The 25,218-nt window shown below is 32.4% G+C and overlaps 1 protein-coding gene across 8 annotated transcripts in view; it reads right to left on the reverse strand.

Moving 5' to 3' along the window:
- Window positions 1-24,940, reverse strand: part of Shal (potassium voltage-gated channel protein Shal) — a 115,842-nt gene extending 90,902 nt beyond the window's left edge. For all 8 annotated transcript variants that reach the window (XM_018447378.1, XM_018447375.1, XM_018447383.1 and 5 more), the window contains exon 1: window positions 22,262-24,940. In XM_018447378.1, coding sequence (XP_018302880.1) covers window positions 22,262-23,376 — 1,115 coding nt within the window. In that variant the 5' untranslated portion in view covers window positions 23,377-24,940. The remainder of the gene's footprint in view (window positions 1-22,261) is intronic.
- Window positions 24,941-25,218: the final 278 nt, after the last annotated feature.

A 25,218-nucleotide genomic window follows, 5' to 3' on the forward strand; every position in this document is an offset into this window, starting at 1 on the left:
CAGCCATATTTTTGGTAGTATATAGTAGAGCTCTAATAGAACAGGCTCTTAAATTTGAATTTCTATCAAGTTTCGTAACCTGATACGTCCGTCATATTTTTGGTAGTACATACCAACCGACGCATGGGCACTACAAATTGGAGACCACATAAAAGCTCGATGTCGTTACTGTGTGTAATCCCAAGTAAAGCTCTAGATATACCAAAGTAACGCAAAAGTCTTCCATTTTTTACTTACTAACTATATCCTATACCTATATCAATAATACTCAGCGCTTATTAGACTACAGATAACTAGATCGAAATGGTCTAAATAGCCAATAGGAAAGTTGTCGACATTTCGGTTCAGATCAAAGAAATGTGCTACTTTGATAAATTTAGAGCTTTAGTCCCAAGTGCTTCCCAAGTTATCATGTTATCCTTGTTTAACATTCGATGAGCACCAAGAATAAAATGACACCTGAGTGGCATTCGGATAGAAATCTGAACACAGCCCTGGGTGAAATATCTTTGTTACTCCAAGAAAGATAGAACGACATTTGTGTCAACTTGTGTCCCTAAATTAGTAATATGATATTTGAAAATTCAAATGTGTGGTTTTGGTCTTGTCCAACCATCTCGTCATCGATTAACTCTAGAAAAAAAGGATATAAATTGCATCAATGATGTCAGATGTACAAAAACATTGGTAAATCCTTTTTTCGCGATATAAGACGAAATGAACAAATCTTTTCCAAATTACACTGTATATTACACGGTGAAAAATATATTGCAATTTATCTGGGAAAGGATTACGTATCAATTTCTTTATCTTTGAAAAGGCTAATTTTTCCGCGACAGTGTCAAAACACTAGCTGTAACTTGAGCAAAATCGTATTTTGTTTCTCATGAATTTTTTGCTGCGTAGTAGGTTATTTCAAAACCAGTGCATCGGACTTCATTTTCATCGCGTTATTTCCGGATGCAGAGATTCGCCACTACCGTACGTCGCCGTCGTTAATCAAAATCGCACACCAGATGCGCGTCGTGATGCCAAATACCTCGACGGAGTCAACGCTAAAGAATTTAAGTGATATGCGCGAAGCCACAATAGCGCACTTTATTCGTCGTCTGCGAAGCGGCAGTCGCTCTATTATGAATGAAGATTATTACACGGGCGATGCACTACTCCGTGAATGCGTGAATTTACACAAGTGATTACAACGCAAATTTGTCCTTCTATTTGATTTAAAGTGAAAAAAATGAAAAATAAATTTCATAAAATAAATGTTATTTAAGATTTGTCAATTTACTTTAATAATACCGATTTTCTAGTATTGTATATCGTGTAAAAGCAATTAACGTGTAATAGGGACTTATTTTTTAAAGAGAGCAATGTATTCAAGAAGACAATAGCTAGAAGTTATTACAGTTGTTGTAAAAGGTATTATAAAATAAACCTGGTGTGATAATAGCTTTTTTAATGCAAATATTCATTTATTTTTGTTGCTCTTTGAGATATCACAGCATCTTCTTAAAAAATATATTTCCATATATAATATATGCTCATTTGATGAATAAAGTGATACAAAATGAATTAATCGAAAAGAAAATAATTTAATATATTAGTATGTTTCGAGACTCTTCTTGAAATCACCATTGGCGTTTCGTACAATTGACGTACAATTGGCGTTTCGTATTAAATATTAAATTTTCAAATGTTTATATCCTATAGATTTGATAATATTGCATAAATAATGTTATGCTGTTTTAATTGTGATTTTTAACTTTTTTATTGACACAGATTTTATTTGTTATATCAATATGTGCAAACATAATGAAACTTTTAAAAAACAGAGAATACAGTATGTGAATTTAAATTTTATTTTTTATGAAAAAATAAAATTATATCCCATAAATTTTTCATATTTCAAATTTTTTGTGTGCAATGATTTTCATTTTATATGAATTTTTATTTTAGATTACTCAAGTATGAAAAAATATATAAACAGCTTTGTTTTGGTTGTAAACAATAATATTTCTTTAGATAAGATGTTTATTTTACATAATAATTTAGTAATTTCGGATTTTTTGTTTTCTATTGTCAATGTGCATTAATTTTGTTTTTGTTTTCTATGTGCTATTTTATAGTAAGGAAGTGAACTGTTTTTAACTGTGCTTTAATCATTTACATAAAGTCTGTTCTTTTTCCACTCCAATTTCTGAACTGGCGTACACTGATGCAATAAGTTAGAGTAAAACGGATATAATTTGTTTTACTCTAAGTTATTGCACTAATTCAGAACTCATAAAAAAAACAGACCTATAAGTAAACGCACTTTATTTATTTTGTTATTTATTATTGAAATTTCCGTATTCCAGGTTTATATACCATTTTTTGACTCTCCCATTTTCAAACTTAAATAACTTTTTATTAATACTAAAGTTGGATTTAAATTTTGGCGACTTTCATTAATTTGACGTTGAAGCTAACATACCATATTTCTCAACATTTTGCGTAAATTAAAAGTTTCAATATGCATTTATTTATATCAAAGTAATATTAATTTGAAAACAGGTATTTATTATTGTCTGCTTTTATCCAATTAGTTACAAATAATATTAATTAATTGATATTAATACTAACAGTTATTTATAACTTATATTTAAAATCGACATGAATACCACAATTCGCATAGATCAAGAATAGCAGAACAGAATTACTTGAATAATTAGATTTGCATGAAATTTAATGTACACATTCATTACATTTAAGACTGGTATAACTTAATTAAACCATTCATTACTTTTCAGTTACTTCATAATCACAAGCTTCCTTTACATGTTATTTAAATTCATAACGAAGTTTCTAATAGTGTACATTTATCCTATAATTGCTCAGCTGTTGCTCGATATTTTTCCAGATTATATACCATTTCTATACCATTCATTTCTATACTATTCATTTATATACCATTTATATAAGCTCTTCTTCTTCTCTTTTATTTCTTTATTGTACTTATATCATATTAAATCATTAACACAATTAAATTTTTGAATTATCTGACTTTCCATGCAAAGCAGACAAATAATTACCAACTTTGATTGTTAATAACTTTTTAACCGATTACGAGCGAAAGTTAAAATCTGTCAAAAATCATTCAGCATTATGACCTTGATAACGTACATCAAGGTCAAGGTCATTGGAACGGGGTCCCTTGAAACTTTTATCTTTTCTTGCAAAATAATTTAGACACAACTTTGAAAGGGAAACCTCAAACTTTCTATCAAGAGGAAAATATTTTCTTCAATCGTGCAAACAACACCGAACAACATATGCTAGATTACAATTTTTCATTAAAATGAAATATGTTTAATGGAGACACGCATTCGTTTTTTTCTTGTAACGAAAGATTTGTTCACGTCGCAAGCTCCAACATGATCCAACATGCTTCTACCATAGCTCCTACTCACTCTATCAAGCGCGTTGGAGTACGAGCTATGGTAGGAGCATACTGGAACATGTTGGATCATGCGACGCGAACAAACCTTATATTTCATTTTTTTTCTTTTATCAAAGAAAAGGTATACAACTTAGAAAATAGGTATTACTTCGCAATAATTAAAATAAAGAATGATCCAGATAATTGCGTTCTCATACAAAAATTACAATAGGAAAGGTAAAAAATAATTATGTAGAAAGATAAAAAAATATGAAGTCTTTTTATCTTTTTACCTAATGTGAATAACATTTATCACTATAAAGAGAAGTAGCAACAAAAGGAATTATCTTTCTACGTATAAAATAAAAAATAATAAAATCAAATCTTATTCCGTGACACTAAAAAGTCATGATGCTAAATCAATTTGAGGTAAGTTTATCGTGAGAAAATCTTGATGCGGATTACGTGAGGAACGTAAAGTACTAATAAATAGGTAAACGAACGACTGTAACGTTGCATCATGTTGCGATTTAGTATGTATTAATACATCAAGATTATATTACGTATATACGAATCGTTAGATATACGATCTAACAATCTTTGGCAAACAACCAAGAGATTCTAGAGAAATCCAAAGACGTGGGCCGTACTTGGAAGTGATTTCTGCAGTCCAATTTTCTGAAAACACTTTAATGACACGCGATGTTAGCACCGCGTTTTAACTCAAGAACAAACAAACAGATTCGATTCTAATAAGTGCGATGAAAGTTGAAATTTTGTTAACATTAATATATTATACATATTTCAATATACATATAGAGGAGAAGATGGTATTATGACCAGTGTACATATGGTGGCCTCTCTTAATATCTCCGCTATTATATAGCAAATCCTGATGATTACTTATGGAATTATTAGTTCAGTAGCTCGCCATGACGTTAATATTACCAATACTTAATAGCTAACACTTATTATTACGCAATTTTACTTTCAAGTATTTCGAAACGTTTCTGAGGTACACTTTAGCATTTAATTACACCTACTTCCTCATTTTTCTTAAACTTGAGCGTATTATCACATGAATATATGTGTTATTTGATATTTAACATTTTATTTGACTGTATATATTTTGAGTTATGCAAATTTAAACAATACCATGGCATTTTGCTAATGTGGCCATCTATGGATATTGATTACTCACAATCTCTTTTTTGAAATTTTCATATCAAAATAATTATTTGATAATCGATTGTATAGCTCTACAGTTAATCTATAGTTTATATTACGTGTACTATTTTTAATACTGAGATTTTTAGTACTGAGCAGCTTATATACAGAAGTTATGTGAATGTATATATATTCATTTGCATACATTTTAAAATATTTTACTTTTTTGTTAATTTTGTAACCAAATACTGTTTTCTAAGCAAAACTAATATTTTAAGGCTATTGTTATGAAAGGCCACATTACCACTCATTTTTTTTCTTCAAGTCATTATGCAATGTCGCCACATTTTTATTAATAGTATCCTAAGTAATAAATATTTCGTAACTTTGAGTCCAGAATCGATTCAACAACATTTTAACGAATGTAATTGTCAAGTTTTAAACTTAAATATTGATTATTAACAAAGTTATTGTGTAAAATGTAATTGGGGTGCCATAATACCACCTTCTCCTCTAATATAATCCATGAAATCCTTGTGCTAAGAATATAATTACATCTGTATTTAATCAACATCATCTCGTTTGCCTAATTACTAATTTTTTAATGCGCTTTGCACCAACTTACGTACCATGTTTTTACCATGTTTCTCTCGAATTGCGGATATACTGACGTAATTTTGTAATTTATAATCGGTCATCTGAGTTTACACTATGGCGTGTGCCACGCGACGTTATTAACTGCAAACATGCAATAAGATTAGCAGAAGCAATTAAGATCTTTTCACGGTCGTTAGTTACTTTTGCACTTTAATTAAATTAGCCTTTCGCGCCTTCATTAATTGTACAAGTTATAACAGAAGTATTACACAGAATATGATTACTTTAAAACTTTCAAATAAGATTGAAAAATTGGTCAATATGTCATAAGAAAAATAATGTTTAAATTTTTATAGAAGTTTAGGTTGTATACATATACGGATTGTATACATTTACAAACTATATATTGCTATTATATTAAGCTGTTATCACGTAACTCTTTTTAACCGTCATGTAGATTAATATTCGTTCGCGTAATTCTGAATATGAGCAAAATTTCATATTGCACAGGAATTTCTTAATTACCCAAACTTGAGCAATTAACACGTGTATTAATGACGTTGCGTGTTTTCGATTCAATAGCCGCTTAGTACATGCCAATATGTCCCAAAAAAGTTTATTGAAAGGAAATAATTACTCAATGTGTGCCTCAAAACATGATAAACAAAAAATTGTTACCTCTTTAAAACACATAACAGTGTAGTTTACAAAAATAAATAAATAGTTATAGGTTTCTAATAGTGTTAATTAAATCAAGAAAAAAGTTTATTAAAACTTTTTAATTACCGTGCAGTAGTTACATAACATAAAAAGAGAAGTAAAATGCATGCAGTATTAAAAGAGTTAGTACATAAAATTAACCTTTTTGGTACTAATGACGACTATAGTCGTCCAACGGTAAACGCTCGCTGTATACTAACGATCGATTATCATGGAGAGAATTTTCTTTTAAAATTTACCCTGAAAATATGGTAGTTATGGTACAATACAATATTTTAAAGATTTTTACCATGCACTTCAGTAAAATTAATCAAACTTATTTTATACTTTATTGTAGTTTTATCAATGGATGAAAGAGATTTACATTAAAATTCTTCGAAATACAATGTTGAACCACAACTATCATATTTTCAGGGTAAACTCTAAGAAAAAATTCTCTCCGTAATATAGTCATCCAGCGTGAAATAATAATGACTATATATATTTTAACAATTTTTTGAGTGTTATTACTATAAACCGTGTTAAAATATGATTTCTTTCCATCAATACTTTACATTACAAGGTTAAATTTAACTGCTCCTTCGCCGGTGAAGTGACGTTCGCGTCATAATGGTCCTGTACAGTGGCAGCGTATTCGCGATTTGACGTAAAGTGGAAGTATAGTGGCGAAAAATAAAGCCGTATCGAAAAGGTTAAAAAACTATCATAGTTAAAGCAGAAGGATACGTCGATAATACACACGCTACTTCGTAAGAAATTCATATTGCGTTAAATAAATCAGAAATATTACAAGAACATGCTACAGCAAAACATTTTTGTCGTAGAAAATTGTTGTCGGGTAGTATTTCGAGTTTATCACAAGCCACTTCCATGATCGCGGCGATTATCTGCGATGACGAGCCGATCAGACCGTAAACCGTGAAAGAGGCTAATGAGAAAGGGTAATTATGTTTAAGGGAGTCGGGTCGATTCGTGGGCGAGTAACCGTTAAATGTCACGCCCGGCGAGTAGAGATATTATTTTTAGTCAGACACTATTGGCGCTAGAAACGGCGACGCGATAACCGCTTTAAAGCGATATTGGACGAATGAAAAATTGTTGTAGAATTGGACTCGAAATCCTATTGATGAAATTTCAGTGATTTTTTGCAACGTACAAATACATTGACTGTTTCAACCGTCGGCTTTTCCCTTTCTTTCACCACAAGCAAATAAATTAATTATGAGCTCACGATGACAAGTTGTCTTTTCGTATAAATTGTATATATATAGCAATTTATGTCTCTGAAGAGGGTTCAAAAATGAGTCGAAACATGTAAGAGTGTTATTTAATAAAGAGATTTATGTGATATTATTTATCATTTCGCGCAACGATTATCACGCCTGACTCCTATTATCCTTCTTTTACATAATTTCGTTTAAATTAATTATGTTTATATTAGTGAAAAAATGATGAAGCAAGATGGATGTTAAAATTAAAACAATAAGATTATGGAGTATTATTACAAAAATATTGTTACCGTTATATACAAATATTAATGAGAAAATAATATAAAATTAAAACTTAAATATTTAATTGTTTTGTAATTGCGATTCTCATACTATCAGCACGGCTTATCATTGCTTCATCTAAGGTTCGCAACTCTATTTATCCATTAAACTATAACTAATTTAATACTTCTCATATTTCTATGATTACTTTTATTTTAACGATAGTTAATTTAACTGTATGAATGCAAGATTCGTGGATCTCAACATTGCATTGTGTTTGTGTGTGTGTAATGTCTCACTCTAAAATGTACATACATATGTACATTGAAGCACTGAAGAGGACACAAATCTGGATTGAAATGTTTGCGATTGTGAAGCGTTAAATATAAACTTTAATTTTTGTTAATTAAACAATCATTTATGCACTAGTAACTGCGTTGACTTTCATTGGCTTATTAATTTTTGTATTATTAATACGGAGCCTGACTTATTATTATAATTTTAATTAAAATTGAAAATATTTCCTATGAAACTTTAATGACAATTCTTTAATTTAAATTTTTATTTAAAATATAGTCTAATTTTTTTGCAGTCTAATCTTATTATCAAATAACAACAATCAAGAAAATAATTAAAGATATTCCTAAAATTGTAAAAGCAGATCATAATTATGCCGTCAACTGTGTAATTAGGCGTCAACTGAGTAATTTGAATTTGACGTTAACGACGCAAATGGTACGAAAAACACGAAAAAAAAAACAGGAGGTAAGTAATGACAGAATTTCTGTCCAACGCAAGCTAAGGCTTTACCGGAACTTAACATCATAGTCCGATAGGGTATATTAGCGCAACTAGGTCACTCTACGAGCAAACTGAGCTCCGAGCTCGAAAGTTTCTTTGAATCGTCTTGCATATACTCCAGAGTAAGTAATTGCATCAAAAATATGGCCGATTATGTCGCTTACAGACTCACCTCAGCCTAACATATTTGACATTCGATTAAGTTAATTCATGCTTCCCGAGTACTTAACTGAATTGTGATAGAAATGATAATTTGAACACGAGAATTATTATTTCAATAATGTTCCTTCTTTAATAAACATCATTTAAACATTTTAGTTTTTAATTTTCTTAGAATTATGTTGCTTACTGATGTTAGGTAAAATACGAGGCAATATACGTATATAACAGAGATTTACCTACATTGAAACTACTGCTATATTCCGTGTAAAAATTCTTGCATATTTTGCAAATTTTGCGCGAAAGAAACGGCGTGTCAAACCATGACTTTTATTTTTCAAAAACGATGGAGTAAATTTAAACGAAAGGGATCACTCTTTTGTGCTTAAAATTGAAGTTTCCAAGCTCTCTATTCGCATCAACCTATCACTGCCAATTTTTCTCTCCTTATGATATGACCCCACCCAAACCGGCCTTGTACATGGCCTCGGTCAGACAGATCAATAGAGACATAGATGCCGGAAGGCCATGAAAAGATTCTATGGGAAGAGGGAAGCTAACAATGGACAATAAGCTAACGCGAAAAAAAGAGAATAGAAGTACCGCACCGTAGGAATCGAATATGGCAGACTCGTTGTCGAAATAATCAGCAAATCGACGAAATAAAAATCTCGGTATCGTATAATATCCATAAATTCTCTTCAAATAGCTCACAGAAGTCAATATAAAAATCGGTTGCTCCCGTTATACAACCGAATGAAAATAGAAACTATTGATCTTGTGTTAAATATATATACGTTAACAACTTAGAAAAAATATGTAAAAACTGAAATGTAGATTAATCTTTAATGTAGATTAATCTTTATTTTTATAAAAAGTTCAGAAAAAATTTGATAAATAAAAAGTACATTTTTTCTTTAATATATAATCCTTAATACTTACATAACAATATAAATGAACATGAGATGACATCAAAATTAAAATCTAAATTGCTTAATTATAACTTCTTTATCCATATCATTTAATCTTATTGCGATTTTAACTTACTAAAGTTTGAAGTTTATTTTTTATAATCTTCCTTATATTCACCTATGTAAATTACAAATTCATACTTGACTAAAGTAACACGAAAAATAAAGGAACGAGGACATATATGTAGCTGTATTCTCTCTTGAGATTATATCGTCTTAAGGACAATCTACTGAACTTTTGAATAATTTACAACTTAAACTATAATACGTAATTTTAGTTAAACTCAGATTCAAGACTACCATGCAAAAATTATCAGAATAACTAAATTAAAATTAAACTTGCAGAAGATTTAACATGTGACTACAGTTTCTAAATAAAAAACAGGGCAATATTTATTGTAAATAGAAACAGTTTTGTTACAGTAAAAAAACATTGTGTATTTCTGTTGGAAACGGTTTTTGTTAACCACGAACGTTCTTATTAATCGTTTGTGTTGAATTTTTTAACATATTCGAGTGTTAATTTAATAACATAATGTAATTATATTTAAGGATTTTGTGTTACATTGATATTCAACATTTCTTAGTATCAAAATGACATAATTTGTAAGTAACATAAAATTAATGTATTTTAAAACGTAAGTTCTAAGATGAAGAAATAAAATATGGGTTAATTTAACATATCATAAATGTTTATTTTACTGAAAAAAATATACTTCCATGGTTTATTTACAAACTGTGTCAACATTACCTTTTTTGTATTTATTCTTTTACATAATATTTAAATAACCTTCATAACATATTCTTCTTGTATTATTAATTCAAAAATTTGAGTGGACCGTTTGGGACATGGGATTTATGTTAAATTTGACACATTTTTTCCAACAGTGTACATTTACAAGATGAATCGTTTATTAAATTGATGATTTTTATCTCTTTTCCGTTTTCATTAACAATCACCAGTAAGTAACGTAGCCGAGGCAATGCATTTTCACGGAGTTAATGAATTCTACGGAACGCATGGATGCCAAGGAAAGCCAGTCTTTTTTTCGTCTCGCGCTTTTTTTCAGTCGGTACATGCAATCCATCCCGTCGCGCGCTTCATGAATTACAAATTGCCTTGTTAACACTGATGCTTGTCCGGGAACTAAACGCCACCGACGTACGGCTTGACGAGACTACGGAAATCATTTTTCAACGTTTCACGCTAATGATAAACGACAAGAACCATTGGTTTTTCTGACCACGCACTACTTTTTGTTCCTTCTATTTTGATGTAAACTTAAAAAGAAAGTATTAGATCTCGTAAAGTATTAGGGTATTGGATAAATTTAATATCACACGTTTTATTACACAATAAATTTTAAATGGAAGTGCGGCATATATATATATATGTATATTATATATATTGAAGTTACTTTATAAAAATATAATATGTGAACTACTAAATAATAAAATTTTTATAGTACTTTCTATTTAAATTATATTAAAAGCACACACATATTTTTGCACGATGTGCATTCATTATGTGTGAGTAATATTATTACCGTAATTATTATTTTTTATAATCTTACCTATCTTACGTAGAAGCTAATACTCACGATAAAAATTTCGAATTATTTAACGTAATGTGCGAATGATTAAATACGTTTAAAATATAATCAGAGTGTAAAAATCTGATTTTTTTCATGAAACTAAATATATCTACGTGAAACGATAAACTTCCATAATCACGCCATCTGTATAATTTGGCAACAATTTAGTAAGTGCAACCAATTAGCCAATATATCTACCGTAAAACGATTCAATACGTTCAGAACGACAGATGAGAAAGAAATTTTGGCCATAAAATTATCAGTATTCTATCATCTCGTTTAATTTTTAAAGTAAAAGCGTGAATATATTAAGTACTAATTTGTCGTGAAAAATATCCACTTTTCGAATGATTAAAAGGGCAAGTAAAATATTCATTCGCTAAACCAATTGTAATAATAATTCTTCTTAATGTGCGATATATATAGTAATTAATTAGATCGTGTCGATACGACAAGTGCTAATAATTAATGTTTGATTAGTCGCTCGTACGTTATAGTCTAATACTTTCATGATGAATAAGTATTACATAATACGAATACGTACAATGAATATCCTGTAAGGAAAAATATGACTCGTTTTTAATGCCAATTTCACGAATTCCATGAATTATAATTTCTGTTTGATATATCCAGTTTATTATAATAATGATATAAAGTTTAATATATGCAGAATTACAAATTAAATGGTGAAAGGTAAGAGGAAACTATAGTTTCCTGCAGCTCGTAATCATCTTTTTAACATTTATAGGTTTTTTGAAAAGCTACTACAATGACGATGAATATAGTCATATTTGAAGAAAAGAATACAATGAAATGATAAATTATAACAAATCTTACTCAAGGAAAAGCTGTAAGATTTTAGGATTAGATTTCCGTCTTCTAAAAGTTAATTTAATTTGTGAACGACTCGGGCATACTGCAATTTCCCTCTCTCTTTCTGTCGTGCTGATTTTGTAGGAAGCACATTGAGTCGAAGAAAAAGCACGCATTATCGTGGCTGCGAAGTCTATGTTTTGGCGATACGCCAATCAGGTTTTCCCGACAAGGCAAAGTGTTTATTGATGCTTGCAATCCCTTCTCTTCGTTATCCCTGCACTACCTTTCGACCTATTTTTCCGCTTTTAAGGTATACATCAACGTCACTTTAAAGCCATCCCGTGTTCAACTTCGCGTGAACGAATCTTCGATAGCGCCTCGCTCGAGTTTTTAATCCCCGGAAAGAACATTTAAGAGGGACAGCGATTAATTTTATATGATAGCGCAATTCTCTTTGATCATCGCAGCTTTTTACTCATACGCTACATAAGTCGCTTAACCAAGAAAATCTGTGTATTTCTTCAAGATCGTTTATTATTTATTAAAAGAAAGAAGAATAATTGTACCTAAAATTAATTTAAAATAAGTTTAATTGCAAATTTATTAATTTAATGATTTAACGTCATTGAAATATTTTATTTTATTTTGATTTTTTAATATTAAATCACAAGTTAACCAGATAATGAAAAACCGGGTCTCGGTGGGTTGCCATTTTCTTCCCGAGAGAAGACACGAGCGTATGAAAATATTTTTGGTTGTACCGGGAATCAAACTCGGGATCTTTAGCACAGCAGACCAGTGCGCTGCTCTGTCACGCTCGCTCTCGATATATTCATCCATCGAATATGTCATATATCGATGACAGCGGATATACAATTCCAAAAAATTTGCCTTTGTACATCTTTTTTTCGTATACATCTTAATCTATCCCGATCTAAGCAACTCTCGAGGATAAGCGACCGCAATTTAGCGCTTCTCCTTAAAACACGCGCACAATCGTATTCTGAGAAGAAACGATATTGCTATTGTATTAATGTGCATACGGTATATACTATCTCAGCATATACCGTATGCACAGATATATCGCATAAATTAGTCGAACGAATGTAGAAACTTTCCTACCCTTTTGTCGTTCGCAGAAATGAATATTCAATTCGGCGGGGCTAGAGATCTAGTGCAAAAACCTGTTCTTGGTATTACTGGCTTGCTTCTTAGATCGCAGGGATTTTCCAAGTGAAATAACTTCTTTTTATTCTTATGCTAATCTTCACGCAATTTATCTTTCCTCATAAATCCGCTCTTGTGGAAAGTAAACACCTCCATTCATTCGCAATAATATCAATATGTCGAATAGTCAAAATTCACACGAAATTCATTAAAAAATTTCTTATTAAAATTTCTATATTAGAATTTAATTTTAATATAACATAATAGATTATATCATATACTCCAAAATTTCTATAAAGATGTGAAATAACAAATATATATGGAAAATATTTAGAAACACATATAAGTATGTACATTTTGTAAAATATGCACTAATATTTAAATCAGTTAATTTCGTAGATATAAAACAATTCTTAAACTTAAATCAATTAATTTTAAATAATTTCTTTAATTTATTATTTTCTAACTGATTTTCATAATAATCATGCAGAGATGTGTAACTTTCTCAAAATACGTTACATCCGTCGCAAGTGTTAAAAAGGCCACTTGCGAAAGGATTTCTTATCATTTTATCACGATAATTTCTTCCTGAAGATACATTGTGCTTTTATTATCCTTATTGTTTTAGTGACCGGTACTGACATAAAGATCCAAATTGCAGAATATGACAAAAATGAGAAAGAAGATCATAAAAAATATAAGGCCACTTTGTTGTACTTTTAGTTTCATCTTTAATTTTACTTTTTAATGGTTATTTAATTAGTGAAAACTCTTTTTAACGTACACTACCTTTGTTTTCGCTACATATAATTCTGCTCTCTGCTTTATACCGCCAAGAGCACAAAAAGAAATCGAACGTACAAGCGTGGATTTGAACTTTTTTCTAAAATGTCAAATATTATGAAAAAATGTAGTATGCATGTCAAACTTAAATTTATATTTAAGTTTGCGTGAAGTTAAGAAATCTGCGTAAAGTCAATTAAGAAGTATATATAACATGTGTAATAAAAATTAATATGTCAAAAATTTTTAATGTTTAAAACTGTTCATCGCTCCAGCCTTTTTATTTTTTTACATGACGAATATCATATATCTATCATGTTTGTGAAACGTAAATAGTCGTACACGATTTTCATTCACGCCACGATGCGAATTCACGCTCGATGGATTCCATTGGGGAAAGATTGGTTGATAAAGTGCACCGGGCAGATTGAATAAGATACTATGATACGACACGTCAAGATCTGGATGACTTCCACTTGTAACTGAATAACATTCAGCGCAATGCTCTCAGAATTTTGAACAAATCCTTTAAAGAGTTATCCTTTTTCTCTTTCAACGTTGTTAAGTTTCGTTTACGGCGAATCCTTTAAAAGGTGTCTCACCCTTTTTCTCTCTTCTAACGTTGTTAAGTTTCGTTTACAGCGACCATTATCTACTTCACGTGATAGTACTTTATTTCTTGAGAGTCACCGGGATATTTTCTATACGCACGCATGTTATGCACTTAAAAAAATGATATATGAAAGTAGCCAACAAATATAGAACGAAACTACGGCACTATGCGGACTACACAAAAGCAAAAATACCGTATTGATAAAGCTAAGATTACAAGCTTATGAAAAAGGAATTTAGGTTAAAACGCTTTCGTGTACATATGCATGCAAAATATAGGTGTAAAATATGGTAAGCAAAGCAGTAATTGTACTATTTGTACCTATAGCAGTAAGAGCTCGATCTTGCGAGAAATGGCGCTGTAATATGTTAGATAAGAACAGTTGTACGCATTTGAGTGAAATAGAATAATAAAGTATATCAAGTAAAAAACTGAATTAAAGATTTCGTTATTACTGATATTTTTACGGTGATTTCGGCTGAGATGCACTATATAATATGCACTGTGCATATAAAAGCCGTCATATACAATTTTCATAAAAATGTGTTTAATAAATATAAAAACAGATTAAATCGTGAAATCCCCAATACATTCTATTGTGCTGTTAATAAAATGTGTATTTGATAATTTGTATTTGATAATTTCGTTTTTACACTCATGTAGCGATTTTGGTTGGGAATGGAGATCCTGGGAACATTTGGTGTGCACTGATGCATATCAAAACCACATTGTTGTACACTGTAGAATGATCTTCCAAATTTCTCTATTATTTCGTAGAATGTCTCTCGCGACATTCGAAAATAGCATTGAAACTGTAAATATAAAAATTTTCTGTGTAATAGATCATATTATTATAGTTAATCTAATCTGCAAACATTGAACATTTTTCGCACAATCTCTTCGATGTTATTTTTGACTTTCGCTCTGTTTTCTTTTTTACGTTTTATCAGATGTATTAATTCATCATCGTCACTTGATGACGATGATGTTAATAATTCCATAAGCACATAATTATATAAATCACTGAGCTATTTTGACCAATTCTGATTAACTATATTCGACGAATAAATCCTTTGGAATTGACCAATTCATTTGTCATTTCACTCGAACAACAGATGCGATTATTGGTCAATCCTAATGGATCAATTCATCGATTAAAAAGTTAATTCGGAGTTGGTCCAAATGGCTCCTATCATGACATGAATTAGCGACAATTACCTCAATTGGCTCCAACTTTGCGAAAGCATTGTACACATTTGTGCGGTGTGCCGAGCCCAGACGAACATGCAAGACTAGCGAGGGACTGCACCATTCGACTAGCCGAATTAAAACATATATAAATGGAAGAGGAATTGAGCACTGAACGTCAAGCCAACAACTGTGCGAGAGAGAAAGCTGTAACATTCCAAATGTTCGCAATGTGCATGTGTCACTTACAATCAATTCTACTCAGCTGACTCAGCCCATTTACCCCTGTAACAATGGCTGCATTGAGCAGAGAAAACTAATCAGTTAACGCTTACTGATTCTTTCTGATGATTCTTCGCTGGATCTAAGTGTAGGAACCAATCATATTAAAGAATCACTAAGCGCTAATTGATTAGTTTTCTCTGCTAAACGCAACCAGTGTGTGAGAAACAACTGTACCTCAACTTATACCGACGTTCGCATACGCATTGCAAACACTTGGGATGTTATAGCTTTCTCTCTCACACAGATGTTGGTTTCACGTTAGTACATAGGTGGCATAGACAATTCTGCTTTCATATACGTATGTTCTAAGAGCCAAACACACAAGTTGCCGATATCCGAAATGTGCAAAGTCGGTGCGTTCTAGCCAAAATCGCTATAAGTGTAAAAACGAAATGCAAATATTTCGAATTATTAAAAATACATATTTTATTAACAGCACAATAGAATTACTGTATTGAGGATTGCACAATTTAACCTGTTTTTATATTTATATTAAACACATCTTTATGGCAATTGTGTATAATGGCTTTTATATGCATCAGTGCACACTAATGCATTCCAGCCAAAATCATTATTCAGTGTGCAATAATTTTAATATGCACCAATGTACACTAGTTCACCCCAGTCGAAATCGTTATAAGATCCCCTTAAGGAAATGCTGGAGCGACAACCGAACTTGATAATGATAAAACGATTCTTAATTTCAAAACAAAATATTACGTACGTTAAGTAAAACATTAGGTAAAACATTAAATAAAACATTAGCTAAATCATTACATTTCTTGCTCTGCTATATCCTATGATCGTGTATATACATTCATCATACACACAGATCATACTTTTTCATTCATTTCAATAGTAATTAAGATTCAAAATAATAATTTAAAGATCTCATTATATTCTTATACATTATTCAAATGTAGGAAACTACTTTTTGTTTAGGTATACTCAGAATCATTTAATTTATATTACGTAAAAAAGTAACGTACGTGTAATAGAAAACCGTAATTTATATTTTTTAGAGTTTTTTTTATACAGGTTTGTAATTTCCCACAACTTTGCGTTCTTTTTTTTATTTTGGAAAAGGATTTTTTATTTTGTATAACGAAAACGAACAAAATTAAAAAGTACGAAATGTGTGTTTCATCGGTATTACAGACGACAAAATTAATTCGTAGTTTCAGTAGCAAGGCTTTTTTAACTTCGTTAATTTTCAAGATTCTCCACGTACACAAAAATTAATATCCATTCCTTTAACAAAAATAGATTTGCACAATGGAGGATTAAAAATGTGATTGAATTGCACTATCGCCAATAGACGAGCTACGTAATTCCTATAAGCGAAAAATTTCGCGAAACTAATTCCGCGCACCAGTTTTATTTCAGAGTTCTCGCGTGGTTTTTAATACTGCAATTTTCACTCTTTTTTCCGGCACTGCGTAAGTCTAGGTCGAAGTTAATTCATATCGGCAACCACTATTCGACCGGTTTAGATTAAAAAAAGATCAAGTTAGTCGTGCTACTAGACGAACCCTCGAGGCACCTGTTGATCCTTCTTGTTAAAGTTTGAAGGAAGTGACCTGTCCTGGTCCTGCAGACACGCGAAGCAAACGCTAAAGCAGGCAATGAGATACAAAAAAGTAGCGATACGCTGTCGATTTAATCGATAAATCAGATTTTTTCTTCTTGACTCGACATGACTATACATTACATTATGCACTAAATCTAGATCTATGCCGAGATTATCTTTTGCGCTATTTTACGAACCTCATTCGATACTCTAAGAAAACCTCGATCTTCTAGCTAGCGAAGCTACGTACTCACACTTCGTCTGCATAATGTTAGACAAAAATAGTTTTACATAAAATTATTCGAGGAATGTAATTTGCATACAAAGTGCCATGTAACTATTGTCACTCTTCTCTATTTGTACGTATATATTGAAGAACAACGATGATTTTTATAATGTTCAGATAGATAGTACCTATAAGAGAAGTCCAGATTAAAATTTTCTAATAATATCTTTATTCTTTAGTTTGTCTTTATTCCTCGACTCAAGTTTTTTTCTGTCAAAGATATTTTACAAAAGAAAACACGATTAATTTCTACCCAATTTAGCAATCATTACTGATCCTCTTTCTCGATGCTCGCTTTCATCTTTATTAAACTAATAATAAGTTTCAGCAATCTATTTTATATTTCCTATTTTAAATAAGTCGTATCAGTTATTTTATCAAGCACTGGAAAAAAATGGAGTTTATGATTAAGAAATTTTAAGTGACACTGATTTAACTTTAAGGGGATGCTGGAGTAACTAAATAATCACATTACAGTCGTATAAAAATCTTCAAATTGACTGAACGAAATAAAAAATCCTTTTACAGGATTAAAGTAGACGCAAAATTAGGAGGTGGTGCAGTGGATTTTATACTAAAATCAAAAGAATGTTAAAAAATTTTTTAATTTTTTCGATTTTAGTACAAGATCCACTGCACTACCTAAATTTGCGTCTACTTTAATCCTATAAAAGGATTTTTTATTTCGTTCAGTCAATTTGAAGATTTTTATACGACTGTAATGTGATAATTTGGTCACTCCAGCATCCCCTTAAGGGCCTTTTCTTAAGGTCAATTAAGATCATCATCTTTTCCCCCCTAGTAGCTAAATAATATTTAAAACAATTTTTTTTTTATTTTTTAAATAATTATTCTAAAAAAATATTGACGTGAATAGAGATAATTTTATCATAAAAAATTTTTGTATAAAACATTTTTGATATCTCGAATAGTTTTCAAGATATAACAAAAAAGCTGAAAACCGCTTTACACATAAAAGAGGTGATTTCATCCTTTCAAATAGTTTTTCCGCCGAAACTGATATTTTCTAAATTCATCTTTTTACGTACCCTATATGTACACAAAGTTTCATTATAATCAGAATTTGACACCTCGCGAGGTTCCCTTGTAAGTAATCTTTTTGGGTTGAAATATTTTTGTCTTAAACTTAAAAATTTGAGATACTTTAGTGAATTGATTAAAATAGATTACCGTGTATCTTTTCTAGATGCAGAGTTGTTACATTTATTTATAAAGCAGCAAGGATACATTTTAAAAGATACTTTATCAAATAAAAACGAAAAACTTACAATATCGATGTATGATAACGAGTGAGATTCCCTTGTGAGATATAAACAATTAAAAACTGTACTTTTTATACGTGTCATCCATACAAGTTCATAAAAATGTCGCGTTTATTTTTATGGGTTATAAATTAGTAGATATGTTAATAAAAACGGGCATGCGGTGGAGGAATATGAATCGGATATGAAAAAATGTTATAACTTTTTACCGTTTAGTTTGAAAAATAGAGCTGTGAAAAGAATGCAATTTTCGTAAACATTTGTTAATCCGTCATGTGAATTAAAGGGAGTTTATAAGTACAGCAATGAGTTGCGTTATCTATATTCATTTTTTTTTCGTACATGCGGCCTATGACAGACACAACAAAATTATCTCTCACTGGCGGGAGTGAAAGTATCGCCATCAAGCGCGCAATGGGACTTAACTTTTAAATGGTATTATCACGAGAGTGCTACTTTAATATTGTAATAATACCCAAGTTGCAACGCCATGGTTCTCTTAAAAAATGGCCCATGGATCTCTTAAAAAATGGCACATATAATACAAAATTATTTTTAACAATACAATTTAATACAAAATAAGTACTAAATATTCCAACAAATCCGGTTTCATTTTGCTTAGTCCTGCTAGCTTAATAGAGATCTGACATTTATACAATAATCAATATACAAAAAGAATAATAAAAGAAGCGCCACTAACGGTCTGAACGTTAAGATGTTGAACTATTCTAAATTTATTTAAATGAATTTCAGAAATTATAATTGCGTGCCGATATGGTAGTCTAAAGGCTTAGGACGCTCGCACGGAATGCAAGAGATCCGGGTTCGACTCCCGGCCGAGACATTATTTTTCGCAATAAGTTTATTACAGTTTTTAAGTTGGGAATTTGGGGGGATTATTAATATTTCAGATTTGATTGCGTTGAAAGTCCGACAACCATATCGGCACGAAATTATAATTTCTGAAATTAATTCATTTAAATGAATTTACAATAGTTCAACATCTTAACGTTCAGACCGTTAGTGGGGCTTCTTAGTTTAAAGTATTGTAGAGAGGTAACATACCAAGCGGTCTTCAATCTTATTATTGAATAATAAAAGAACCTAAAGTATCTGAAAGTATAGCTAGAATAAATTTAAAAATGGTTTTGTTAGACCTACATAATTGTTAAAATTATTATGTAGGACGCTTAAATTTATTGCTAGAATGTTAAAACGTTTTGCAGCATTACTTATTATGCTTGAGCGTCCTACATAATTATTTTGGTCCAATAAAATTATTTTCAAACCTGTATCTAGCTTTTTTTAGATATTTCAGCAAAATCGTTCTTTTTGTATATGACCTACAGTTGAATATTATTATTACTTTATGATTACTTTCGAAAAAAAATCTAAACATAGTGTCATCTAATAAGTGTTCGTAATGTGATATGAAAGAAACACGATCGGCGAAGTGTAATCTAGACAAACTTGATCCAAGTTGTACGAATAGTAACAAGTAAGTGCAACTATTAGACAATTTTCGGTAACTCGAATTACACGTGTGATTGTCAGCTGTCTGAGTGAAAACGCAACAAAAATACCATTGGCATAGATTTGGCCGGGCAGAAATAGCGGCCGTGTCGTAAAATAGAGGAACAACCAACGCTTCCGAGGAATCGAGTGCAGCCGCGTTTGCGGCCGCGGAAGAGATGCATGCAAGACTTTTCCGCTCGTGCCGACGCCCGTTTCCGATATTGGACTGAGAAAGGGAAGAAGAAATCTTCACGAGTTAAAGGAAAAAAGAAGATTTTATAGGCCAGTAAATTCTGCGGGAATAATACTCTTTCGAATCATGATAATATTTTTACCAGATGGAATTTATTATATCCGATTATTATTATCCGATGATTAGATTGAATAATTAGTAGTTTAATGTTTTATACTGTAAACAGTCTATAATTTAATCACACGTATATAAGTGTGTTGTAAAGCGAATATTTGGCAAATTTTGAGCCAAGTCTTTTCTTTTTAAATATAATAGAAGATTGAATGAAGATATGTTTAACAAATTGTAAATAAAATGTTTAAAATATTTGAGAAGTCTAATATAAGTATAATGACTTATGCATATTTATTACATTTATATAAATTATAAATTGTTTTAAGCTCATTGTCAGTTGTATATTCACACACACATGCAAAATTATAAAATATGAGAATTATAAAGAAGTTTTATAATCTAAATTATAATTTTAGATTTTACTCATCAATTAAAGCAGTAATAATTTGGAAAAGTTTGAAAGCATGATAAAGCGTGCATGGAAAGTGCGCGTTATCGAAATAATTTAAAGTGCAAAACATTAAATGTCCGTGAAACAATGTTCCGCACAAAAATGCTACATATGGGCAAGGAATCGTGACGATCTCGTTAAAAAGTTATAACGACGCTAAAGTTGGTCACCAGATTGTGTCAAATACTCAAACTCTCTTGTACTTCAACGGACAATTCACTTCAACTATATAGCGTACATAACTCGACGCATTGTAAATGCACTACTATACTTGTTTTCATATTGAGTTACATGAGTAGTAAATACGAAATTTGCAAAAATCAATTTATCAAGCTTTTTAACGTAAAGAAGTTTTACATAAACTTAGTATCTAAATATTTATATGCATATTATTTTCTCGCTTTGTAACAATCTTCCAAAATAAAATTACGTTCTATATTTTCATATTCAAAGATAAAATAAGTCTGTCAATTAAAATTATATATATATATATATAGATAAACATTAAGATCAATGGCAAAAATTGACACGTAGAAGAGAAAATATATTAAGAATGCTGCAAAACATATTTTTTCCACAGCGGATAAATTATATTATAATATAATTTGCCCTTAAAAGAAAATGATTGGTTCTTGCTTTTGGTTCTTACGAATTTAAATGTACATAAACCAATCATATTGAAGAATTTTATAACAGTTAAACAACAAAACTTTCTCTACTCAGTACAGCCATTGATTGGTAGTTGTGTGTATGTATATACATTCCTAACAGCACAGTCCTCCAGGGGACGTTCTGAGAACGTCCAGAGGACATCCGTATATCCTAAGGATATCCCCAGGATGTATCCCTGATAAAGTGTGCCTGATATATGTATGGTATAACTACAATTTGCTTTAATTTAAATAACAAGAAATAAGTAATTACAAAATAAATGATATGTAAGGAACATAAACGTGCAAGATTTAATATATAACAACGTATTGTAATTTTTTTGCAACTGACATATGAGAGAGAGAGAGGAATAGATATTCATTACAATACATCATTTATAATAATTAATAAAAAATTGTATTTACCCCAGCGTAGTCATCGTTACGATGGTGTACCAGAAGGCGGAAGGTATCGAAGTAAAGTTGGTACCGTCGACGTTTTTTTCCGCGTAGAACATGACGGTAGCGAAGATAATGATGGCCATCGCGAGCGAGAACACAAGAAAACCCAACTCGGAAGCGCAGGACTTTAGAGTGTAACCCAGAATACGTAATCCCTGCGAATGGCGTGAAAATTTGAAGATACGGAACACGCGAAACACGCGTAGCGTCACGAACGCGCCCGACACGTCATCGTTGTCGGTGATTCCGAGTCCGATGTAATACGGCAGTATCGCGACCACATCAATTATCGACATCACGGAGCGCGCGAATTTGCATCGGCTGGGCGCGGCGAACAGCCTGAGCAGATATTCGGCTGTGAAAATCATCACGCACGCTGTGTCCAGGCAGAAGAATACGATCTTGTAACGTTCGCCGCATGAAAGAGTGCCGGCGCGACCCGGACGATTGCCGCACGGCACAGTCTCCACTACGTTCGCAAGCACGCTCACGGCGATAAAGAATCCGGTAACGTAGTAGAATACCAACGCGGCGGTGGAAATGTGCGGATTCTGGAAGGCCCGCCACATCTTCTGCCGAATGTCGAGCAACTGCTGGAGGTTTTGGTCACCATTCTCGCTCAACTTATCGTCCATCAGCCGTTCGGCATTCTCACGTTTGCGATCCCTATAGTCCTCATAACAACAATCTCCAATCACATCCGGCAAGATACCGAAGAATGCAAGTTCCTCATCGTAGCTCGTCAGGCACTCGTGCTTCGGGTAATGTAGCTTGCCGGTTCTATAATAATTGAGAATGTGTCGGAAGATGTCTGGATCCCGGTCGAAAAAGTACTCTTTGCTCTCCTCGTCGTAGAAGAATTCGCGCTCGTTCGAACCGAGTAGCGTGTCCGGATATTTCTCCAGAGTGTTGCGCCACGTCTCGAAGCGACGGCCGCTCACGTTGATCAGCAACTTCTCGTCGTCGGCCTTGCGCCGGTCTTTCGGGATCGGCGGCGGTGGCAGTGGGTGTGTGGCGATCGGTACCCAACCGATCGCCGCCGCACGGGCGAATGGCAGCCACGCTGCCACCGAGGCCATACTTGAAGGTGGAATCTTCCTTCAGGGTAGCGGGAGAGCCAGCGTTGACCGTACCCGAAGCGTCGGCAACTCTACTTCTGACACGTCAAATCGATTCTCTCTCTCTGTATAAACCTTTGCGATCTAGATCTATATATGTAACAAGTTCAACATCGATGATCCGACCCGTATCAATCACTTACGGTAGATACTTGCTTCAACGATGGATAAGATCCTTGAATCATGTAAAGCGGTTTTTATTTTTGCCAATTCGAATATTTACAAACTGAAATTTGTGGCACCGCTCGTCATTCAAACATTCGTAGCTATCTCGACGATTACTTCAGTTATCTTTCTTGCAATGAACTTGAAACGATCTTTTTATATTTGCGACTGGCAATTCTCGAAAGATTTCTTTTACATAGACATTCAATAAATCTTTTTGAACTTAAGAAGACTTTTTTCCTCCAATTTGTAATGCGGAATACGCTGCTTCTTGCCACGAATCTTAGGTCAGTTCGAACTGACATTTGTTTGATTCATGCTTCTTCAAACTCGTCGCACGATCAAATAGTACGACTACTGGTCTAGATTTCTCTCAAAGAACGATCACATTGCTAATTTCTATATTTAAATTCAAGTTCTCGGCTTCTAACATTCCTTTAATCAGATCTTAGTTTTTAAATCCAAGATCTACTTACTATGTCTTCCTATCCCTTCTATTTCCTTCTACTTCCGTCTACTTATTTCATTTATTTATCTACGAATTTATTTATTTTTCTACTCACACAGATGCGTATACTTAATCTTTTCAACAAACTTTCCTCTTGCGGGAAAACAAATTCGGTTTATGCAAAGATCTTTTATCGTCACTCTTGCCTTTCAAAATGCAAATATCGAAACAGATTCTTGTCAAGTCCCAACGCGTCTCGCTGCATTCGTTATAAAATCGCATCGGAGAAATGTAACTAACTAGCCAAATAACATTTGCCCCTCCAACATCGCGACGACGATGATGACGGCGACGGCGACGGCGACGACGACGACGACGACGACGACGACGACGACGACGACAACGATGATGATGATGACATCGACATCAACGGCCTAAGCTCGAGAACGATCTTAAAAATCGTCATTTCACGTTTAGCATTCCTCAAGATTCTTTCTTTTTCTAGCTCGATCTCTTAAAAAAAATGTCGAGCTTAACGAAGTGATGACCGGCACGCAGCAGAGCACGATCCGAGCGAAGATGCGCGCCGGGCCAACCAACCGCGTTCTGGCAACGTGCCTTCCACCATCATCGATAGTCACGCGATAGCTCTTCGTGGTACTCTACAGAGTATCGAGCCGGAGATCTTCCACCTGTTTCGGTTCGGTTGGCCGCCGCAAAAGCCTGAGCTTGAATCTCCGCCAGCAAGCAGGACATTACATTCTCTAATTTTCGAGCTCTCGGTCGAGTCTATACACAGATACGAGTGCACTCCTCGGAGAGACGGCTATCAATGACATTGCTCGTCGACAAGACTCAATACGGTTTCTATCGAGCCGGGTCCAATCTTCACTAGTTCACATAACAAGTAACAAAACGTTATCTTTTAATAATAACAAGAAAAAGTATTTTAAAGGTTGTGAAAACGATCACAATTAAGAAAATAAGTCTAGAAATTTATGCGAGAGAAAATTAAAGATTCTGTAAAATTTCTCTTATACACTTCGTAGCAGGTAAAGATAGAGCTTTTCACAGAATGTTACAAGATATCACGTACCGAGATACAAGCTTTCTTCAAAGTGCTATCTTGTAAATGCCAACTGGCTAAGGACGAGAAGAATTTCGTTTCTTGCTTCTGTAAAGCCTGCACT

The sequence above is a fragment of the Mycetomoellerius zeteki genome, unplaced genomic scaffold, assembly GCF_001594055.1.
Source record: "Mycetomoellerius zeteki isolate Tzet28-1 unplaced genomic scaffold, Tzet1.0 scaffold20, whole genome shotgun sequence".
Lineage (NCBI taxonomy): Eukaryota > Metazoa > Arthropoda > Insecta > Hymenoptera > Formicidae > Mycetomoellerius > Mycetomoellerius zeteki.